Source organism: Phaseolus vulgaris, chromosome 2, assembly GCF_000499845.2.
Source record: "Phaseolus vulgaris cultivar G19833 chromosome 2, P. vulgaris v2.0, whole genome shotgun sequence".
Lineage (NCBI taxonomy): Eukaryota > Viridiplantae > Streptophyta > Magnoliopsida > Fabales > Fabaceae > Phaseolus > Phaseolus vulgaris.
Window position 1 is genome coordinate 29,252,286 of NC_023758.2, and position 9,979 is coordinate 29,262,264.

The 9,979-nt window shown below is 27.9% G+C and overlaps 1 protein-coding gene across 1 annotated transcript; it reads left to right on the forward strand.

Moving 5' to 3' along the window:
• The first annotated feature begins 608 nt into the window (after positions 1–608).
• LOC137809329 (uncharacterized) lies at positions 609–1,790 on the forward strand. Its single transcript, XM_068610458.1, has 2 exons — positions 609–1,293; positions 1,375–1,790. The coding sequence occupies exons 1-2, from the start codon at positions 609–611 to the stop codon at positions 1,788–1,790; spliced, it is 1,101 nt and encodes a 366-aa protein (XP_068466559.1).
• Positions 1,791–9,979: the final 8,189 nt, after the last annotated feature.

Genomic DNA, 9,979 nt, shown 5'->3' on the forward strand with positions numbered 1-9,979 from the left:
ATCCAAGTTAAAAAAATTGAGGACAAGGTTTGTGAGATATATTATTTTCTCCTTCTAGTTTAAAGTTCAAAGAAAGTTGTAAAGGTAATGTAAATTTTCCGTAAGATTCTTATTTATCATGTTTTTTTTAAAATGCAGATGGACACGTGGAATGTCGGTGGAACGTCACTAAGCCAGCATGAGAACCAATAATTACAGACATCGTGGACGACATAAGTGAAGATGGAGATAACTACGACTTTGATTTGGATGATGAAGATGAGTTCAACAGATCTTCACAATATATTCTGTCTGGCAGTCAATCCGGACATAACATCGATTGTGAACTCAATGAACACATGTCTTTCATATCAAAGGAGGCGACATTGAATGCCATAAAACGATACCACATAGACAACGGTTACAAATTTGTTGTCGTGGAATCAAAGCCAGATAGATATGTGGCTCGGTGCATACATCATGATGTAGGGTGCGAATGGAGATTACGAGCATCTTTTAGTAAAATCCGAAGTCAATGGGAGATAAAAAAAATTGATGCATAACATACTTGTTTGTCAACAAATCTTACGGCAGACCATGTTAATTTGGATTCAACCCATATTGCGTCCATGGTGCTGATTTCAGTCAAAGCAAACCCTTCCGTCCCAATTAAAAGCTTAATTGCAGAAATAAAAAATCTGCACGGCTATACTATCACGTATAGAAAAGCTTTGTTGGGAAAACAGAAAGCTCTTGCTTTGGCATTTGGCGATTGGGAACAGTCCTACAATGATCTTCTTAGATGGTTGGATGCAGTAAAAGAAAGCAATCCAGGGACAATTGTGCAGTATATTGCTTCTCCTTGTATGGTTGATGGTGTTCAAGACAATTCGTGTTACACGTTGGATCGGGTGTTTTGGTCTTTCAAGCCTTGTATCGATGGTTTCAATTTTTGCAAGCCCATTGTACAAGTTGATGGGACATTTTTAATCGGAAGATACCATGGAACATTGTTGACCGCAACCGCTCAAGATGGGAATCAAAACATATTTCCATTGGCGTTTGCGATTGTTGAAGGCGAGACTCGGGAGGCTTTAATTTGGTTCTTCCAATTATTGCGACAATATGTGACACCTCAACTGAATTTGTGCATGATTACTGATAGAGGAACCGATATAATTTCAGTATTACAATCCGAAGAAGTTGGATGGGAAGGAGACGACCTTGTTTTTGTGTATTGCATACGCCATATCGCATCGAATTTCAACAAAAAATTCAAAAATGCTGAGCTGAAACGACAATTGATTAACATGGGTAATGACATTCTTTACCTTCTCTCACAGATAATTACGATCTTTTACCATTTAACTAATTTCATTTACTTCTTTATGACAGCTTATGAGATGAAACAATCGATAGTACAGGCAAAGCTATCAGTTATGCGATCTGAGTTCAAGCAAGCATTTTCCTGGATAGATCGCATACCATTAGAGAAAAGGACTCAAGCATATGATGGGGGAAAGAGGTATGGTCATATGACCACAAATCTAGCAGAATGCATTAACTCCGTGCTTCAGGGAGCTCGTTCTTTGCCGATTTCCGCTTTGGTTAAGGCAACTTTTGAAAAAACAAAAACATGGTTTGTTGAACGAGTCTTCAAAATAGACACCATGTTACGCGCAGGTCATTATTATTCAGAAGATATCACAACCTTACTTAGAAAAAATCAACAAGATTCGTCTATGTGTTTTGTGGAAAGGTTTAATGCAGAAAATTCTGAATTTGATGTCCAAGAATTAGCCACCCCCTAACATGGTCGGCGACCTCAATCATATACAGTTAGATTAAATGATTGGTGGTGTGGTTGTGGCCACTTCCATGCTCTTCGACTTTCCTGTCGTCATGTTATTACCGTTTGTTCCTCTTGTCATTTACAAATGACGACATTCATTGATCCAGTTTACAACCTCCACACGATTAGAAAGGCATATCAAGTTGAATTCCACCCCGTTCGAAACGAGGATTATTGGTCTACTTATACCGGGCCAAATTTCATACCAGAGCCCCACATGAGACGTAAAAACTCGGGACAATCAATTACGACTCGTTTGCATAATGAAATGGATCAATCAATTCAGAACAAGACAAAAAAATGTTCTTACTGTCGCAATGAAGGTCATAACAGAGGAAATTGTCCATTTAGACAGTAGAGTCATGCTTTGTAATATTGTTCTCATCAAATATTTTAATATCATCTTCTTTTTAATGACTTATATTGAATATTTTATTTTATTTTTAATACATTTATTTTACATAAATACATGTATATTATTACTTTTTACATATTATATAATTTATACTTTCATATATTATATAATCTAAAAATTTATAAATAAATTATATCACATTTTTATAAGTGTATTTTTAACTTTAACGATATTTAAAAAATACTAAATATTTTTAATTTATCAAACAAATCATTTTTAATCCAATTTATTTAAAATTATTGTAAAAAATATTCATTTTAATTATTCAACTTTATATATCATTTTCTTAAATAAAAAAAATTAAATTTTGGTATTATTTATAAAATACTTTTTTTAATTATATATTTTTATTTTTAAAAATATTAATTATCATTTTTTTAAAAAAAAAAATCAAGTGAACTTGACAATTGAATTGATAATTTTAATTGAAATAAAATACATTGAAGTTGCCAATCCAGTATTCAATTTTAAATACATTGAAGTTGCCAATCCAGTATTCAATTTTATTTAAACTAAAGTTGCCAATCCGGTTGGAAATTTTAATTAAAAGAAGAAAAGTAGAAAGGTTAAGGAATTTAATTTATGTTGCCTACACCATTGACAAAAAAAATGTCCATTCTTATAATATTTTCTGAATCTGCCCATTTATAAGTAAATCTAATAAAAAATTGCACCATTTTGATAAAATTCCCTCGTTTTTTTATCAGCATTTCATTACGGTCGTAACTGTATAAAAAGAATATTTTCTAAGACGACTATATTTTGCACTAATACATCAAAATTTTAACAATTAGAGAATTTTTTGCTGAATGTCACTAACACTTGTCATTCTGCAATTGTTTACTAATGCGTAATATAAGAAATTTTGTAACAATGACAAGATAAACATTATAGATTGGTTGATAAAGAACACATTTAAAAAGCAGTTTTATATTATTAGTTTTAAGGGTATGATCTAAAATATAATTTTCTGCATTAATTCTCAGTAACCGATCTAAAATATAGGGTACATACTTTGTTCTAATAGCAGAGTTTTGAAATTTTGTAATGAGGTAAGTGGAGGTTCGGTCCATACGAGATTTTCTAATTTGATTTTAAATGGGAGGTTTGTTTTTTCTCGTAGTAGGTATGGGTAATATTTTTTATATTATTTTTTGTTAAGTTGTAAAACTTTATTTTATGACTTGCTGCATGATATAACTTTTGTTCCTATTTTGAATCTTTGTTTTTTTTATCTATGTCCATCAAGAAACACTACTTTTAGATTAGACTTCTTATATAAGGATTGAAGAATCCTTCAAATGTTCTAATTTTTTTATTATTGATAAAAAAAATGTACATAATTTAATTAGAAAATAAATTATGTATAAACTTTATTCTAACACAAAAGTAATTTTTGAATTTGTCCGCTTTAAATCAATCTCAAATGTTGACATATTTCTTTTTATGACTTTTAAAAACTAAATTTGCACATCACTTGTAGGAGGAATCAATCTCAAAACCACTTGTAGATTAATTTGATGTACAGTTGATATAAACAATATTATGAACCACTAGTTTTGCTTCACCAAAAACATTTTAGTTCTAAAAAGTACAATATTATAACTCACGCCTTTAAACTTCCTATTCTCGCGTCCTCCATTCTAAAATTACAATGTTTTACTCTTTTGTTCTTATATTTCTTGATCAGAGTGCTCTCATTCTTGGTCTCCACTACATTGTTTCTACTCTCACTAGAGCAAACAGAATTTTAATATCTATTATATGGTCACACTATAGTACTTGAGACAAACAAAAATTTAAATAAATATTTGAAAGTACAATTCATCTTTCACATTAGTAATTTTTTTTTTAAAAAAAGTGCAACTAAAAGAACTTATATATTTAAAGACCTAATATAATAAGGGTGATTACAACAGTGTGTTTCAAGTCCCTGCACAAATGGTTAATAAAGGAGAAAGGTAAACAAAATTCTTTGAAACTCTGTTTTTTACATACTGTATTTTTTTATAGCTAATAATAAAGAAATTAAAATAAACTATTTAAGGGATGATCGAACTTGGTTGTAGAGGTAATGGGGGCAGAAAAACATTTGTTAGTGGAAACTAAATCGTTTATGGGCAAATATGTGCCCCAAAGGATCAAGAACATAAAATTAATGACACTGACAGAGATGTAACTTTTAGGAGGGTCATTTTTATTATAAATCAAATGGAATTTTTCTGCTGTGGTGTAGGTATTTATGATGCTAGATGATTAGGTTAAGGGTGATTACAAGATTACTATGAACAAGCAATCAAAGTAAGGAGGCGAAAAGGAGGAGATGCTTCAACAAATGCTGTGAATCAAAACACCTAGAATTCAATGTAGAGGCAGATCTCATAGCAAGGTGGTACAAAAAAACTTCCATCACCTGGAGGATGGTGTGGAACACCATGGACATGTAGTAATATGAAATATAACACAGGTCAATGTGCATCTCTTCTGTTAGAACAGGTTGAAAAGAACTATAAGAGAGTGCAATAAGCACTTGTAATCACTTAGTTTAAGTTTTTTGTTATTTTTCTGTTAGTTTTGCTGTTATATGTTAAATATAAGGGTTGAATTTTTTTTAAGGGTCAACTGTAGATGGGGATGGATTTACGCGGACGAGGATGGTTTAGATATACTGAATCAAGCAAAAATGATAGCATGTAAAAGTGGAAAAAGTGTGAAAAAATTCATCACTTATGGAAGGAGAAATGTGAAGAAAACCTCGTACACAATGTCTCTTTTACTTTCTTACCCTTTTGGTCACAACAAGAGGACACATAATCTATTATCACTGTTTTACAAAGAATAATTATTAATTATTTTTTTAAAGGTAATCAATATTTTCATATACATAATCAATAATGAATGTTTCCTTCATTATGTTTTCATATGCATAATGAATTTTCCATACTCATAATTAATATTGCCTTCATTCATATATTTCAAATTCCTATTTAAATAGGACATAAAATAATATATAATTTATATTTATTTAAGATTTTGAATATTTTAGAAATTTTATATATTTAGATTTTTATCTAAATAGGACACTAAATAATTTATAATTTATATTTATTTAGGATTTTGAATATTTTAATAATTTTATATATTTCAGATTTTTATTTAAATAGGATATTAAATAATTTAAAATTTGTATTTATTTAAGATTTTAAATAATTTAAAAATGTTATTTATTTTTTATTTTTATTAAAGTAGGACATTAAATAATTTAACATTTGTATTTATTTATAATTTTTAATATTTTAAAAATTTATATATTTTATATATTTATTTAAATATGACATTAAATAAGTTATGATTTCTATTTACTGAAGATTTTTAAATAATTTAAGATTTGTATTTATTTAAGAATTTTGAATAGTTGAGGAATTTTATTTATTTTATATTTTATTTATTTAAAATAATTTAGGATTTATATTTATTATAGATTTTAAATATTTTAAAAAATTTATATATTTTAAATTTTTATTTAAATTGAATATTAAATAATTTAGAATTTGTATTTATTTAAGATTTTAATAATTTATAAATTTTATTTATTTCATATTTTTTATTTAAGTAGGACATCAAGTAATTAAGTAATGTAGGATTTTGAATATTTTAAATTTTTTATATATATTTTTTATTTTTAATTAAACAGGACATTTAATAATATTTAGTATTTACATTTATTTAAGATTTTAAATAATTTAAAAATTTATTTATTTTATATTTTTTTAAATAGGATATTAAATAATTTAAGAATTGTATTTATTTAGGATTTTGAATATTTTAGAAATTTAATATATTTTAGAATTTTATTTAAGTAAAATATTAAATAATTTAGCATTTGTATTTACATTAGGATTTTGAATATTTTAGAAATTTAATATATTTAGATTTTTATTTAAGTAAAATATTAAATAATTTAGCATTTGTATTTATTTAAAATTTTGAATTATTAAAATTGAATTTTTTATTTGTATTTAAATAGAAAATTAAAAATTCCTATGGTTCTATTTCTTGGGGCTTTCGCTATTCAGTACTATTACTTGAATATATTATTACCTAATTGTCCTTGGACTTTGGTAATTTTTTATTATGTGGAAGAAAACAGGCTTTCCATAATGGACTATAATCAGAAAACTGTTCTTCCTGGACCTCTATAATTTTTGCGACAACTTACATTAAATAAATGTAAAAATACCTTTTTTGTTTTTCATTAAGAAAATAAATAAATTTTTAAAGTCTTACACATCTTTTTCACCTATTTTTTCCCTTCATTTTATCTTATCCAGTCACTCCTAAGGAACTCTACTATTTTCTTGCATTGGTTTATCACTTATTTGGGTGTCCTTCGTTTTTTAAAAATATTTTGGATTATATAATTAGGAAAATATTTTTGAATTTAAAAGTATTCTCTGAATTTATAGAATTTGGAAGGAAATTAAAAAAAAATCCAGATTACATAATCTCGAAATTAATTTTAGATCCAGAAATAGTTTTTGAATTAATCTAAATTACATAATCCTAAAATATTTTTTTGGATCTCATATTAGCTTATGGATTATGTAATAGAGAAGCTAATCTCATATCCAGAAAAGATTTTTGGATTATGTAATCTAAAATGGATTATGTAATCTAGAAGTTAATCCTGAATCTAGAAAAAGCTTATGGATTACATAATGTGAATGCTAATCCTTGATTTGAAAAAAAAAATCTAGATTACGTAATCTAAAATATAAACTACACGACACCATGAATTTCATATATTTTAACTTTTTTATGTAAGGGCATTTTTGAAATACTAAAACTTATTGGAGGTGGCACAATAATGTACGGGAGGTGTAGGAAGAAGCAGTCGAAAAATTGGGTTCACTGCTTTTCACTAAATGAATAATTGATAACGGGCTTGACTACTACAAAATAAGACAATTGCTTCCTGCACCATATCACTGCACCCGATCTTAGCGGAAAAGACGAAACTGTCCTAAAAAAAATTTCGAAATATGTGTTCTGGATATTTTTTTCCGGAACGAAATTTTATATTACGGATTTTTTTATCCGGAATTGATTTTTTATTTTTGTTTCCGGATTTTTATTTCCGAAACACAATTATTTCTTTTCTGGATTTTTTTTTCCGGAATGTATTATTTTTCAATTCCGGATTTTTTTGTCCGAAATAGAATTTTAATTTTGGTTTCCGGATTTTTATTTCCGAAACTCAATAATTACTTCCGAATTTATTTTTCCGGAATATATTATTTTCAATTCCAGATTTTTATTTCCGGAATTAAGGGCATTTTTGGAAATTAAAAAAATATGTTGGGTGCAGGTTAAAAATGATTGGGTGCAGGGAGCATTTGTCACAAAATAATTGAAATTAATGGGCCTTATATGGGCTCATATGAACAGATTTTTGGTCCAGCAGTTTTCTGAAAAAATCAGCCAAATTATCTTATGAATGAAAATTGAAAAACGTAATGCTATGAATGAAAGAGTTAATTTTATTAGCTGATAGAACTCAACAGAGAATATTTTATACTTGTTGTTTATTTTTATTTTATAAATTTTACTTCTTACTCTTAAAAAAAGAGTATTTTTATTATTATTATCTTTACATTTTTAACTACTTTTTTTGTCCTTATTCTTAACTGTAACTACTTTAACGTTAAAAATATTAATTAATATAATTAAAGTAAAAAAATATTTCACATAAAGATAATAATACTTTTTAAGTACATAATTTAATTAAGTAATACATTTCTTATTTAATTAATGCAATTATTTACTAATGCGTAATATAAGATTACTATCTAACATATATTTGGTAATGATAAAAAGTTTTTATAAATATACGAGTAATTAATATTTAGGAGACTACCTTAATAATTTTATTTGCAGGAATCCATATAAATGAATTTTATATAAACATCAATATCAATCGACCGGTAAAATATTATTATGCTTTTCAAAATATAAAAGAGTTCCAATTTTCCAAATTGAATCAAACAACTCACTTTGCTTTATTTACATTTTTGCAGGCTCTTACACAACAAACTTTTATATATTGTTTCCTATTTAATAAATATTCGTTCTTACAAACAAATTGATTACTTTTAACATGATACACTTACCGTAAAATAGTGATAATTTCTAACTAAAGTCAAGCTTTCACTTAGTATTCTCATTAGATCAACACCTCTTGCTTATTGGCCGGGGACTCCAATCAAAAAACGACTTTAATCCTCCCTTAATCCAAATTCTCTTCCACAAAATATAATCACAGAGGTCAACAAAAGGAAAACAATAAAAGTTCAAGAAAAGCAAGTTCAATTTAAAAAGCTCAAATGGAATTAGACAATAAAGAATGTGATAAAAGTTGACAAGCCAAAATTTAAGGAAGCAAGAAACTGTAGCACATAAAAGGAAGTTTAGGAATAGCTCTATAACAGATTACAAAAATCAAAATAAAGACTTGAATGATTCTGGTGATGACGCTTTCTAGATTTATGCCCGACCGATCAACTGTCTGGCTGCAGCTCAGTGCTAGAAAGAATCTTTCTCTAAAGAAGGATATTTTTTTTTCTTAATGAATCCGACCTCTTAAAGTTTTACCACATATTATCAACTCATTTTATGACTTCGTCGTACGTAAGAAAACTTGAGAAAAACCTGAAATAATCCAAATAATTTTTTTTTTCCAAAAAGCAAACGCCTGTTCAGAATTTTTATATATTGAATTTGGATGCACCTTTTTAACAAAATATCTAACAGATATTGAAGGGCTCAAATCTAAACTTTTACTCAAAAATCTTGCATCAATTGCTCAGAATATTTTTTCAAGTCCAGTGCTATTGTAACTCAAAATTCCAGCAAGAAGGAAACCTAAAAGTGTCCACGAAAATTGGACAAACAATTCAAGAAATAAGATAATCTTAACTCTAAAGAAGACCTTGAGATGTATTTGAGATGTTTTGTCTGATAATCCTAAAAGTTCTAACATTAGTTCCTTGGGACTACATTTCAGTTACCCACGTAAAAGCAGCTTGCAATCGAAGAGAATAATGCAAATGATTAAACAAAGGAGGAAGATATATTATTAATGGGACTACATTAGTGTTGTTGGAGATTTATTGATTGTTGGAATCTATGGCCCTGCCGTTGTTATTGGTCTCAAAAGAACAAGTGGTGAACTTGTGTGGAAGAACCACTTTGGATCATCATCCTACAACACTCATCACCATGTATGGGACATTTTACAACGGGTCAGTCTAGCCTTCTTTCCTTAGAGGCTTTACTAATATTTCTCTGTTCAAACTCTCACTTCTTCTATTCAATATCATGACAAGCTTGATTAAGGAGTGTTTGGTTCTCCACTTTTTTGGTCATTTACAATACTCTAATTCAAAAATCTTATTTAGGGATAATACACTTAAATTTATCCCTTAAATTAACTGTTGGTACAAAATCTATACAATTTAACTCCTGCTTCGTGCTTAAACCAAATATACAAGCCTGTTCCATCCTTGAACAACCTATTACATATGATACTGCAATTAATCTCCATAACAATCATATAAGAACTCAAGATACAGTGAGAGATAGAAGCTGCTAAACACATTAAAATGATAGTAAGTGAATAAGGCTCAAGCATAGCAGAATTAGTTCCTATCAAAGACATTAAAACACAGAAATTG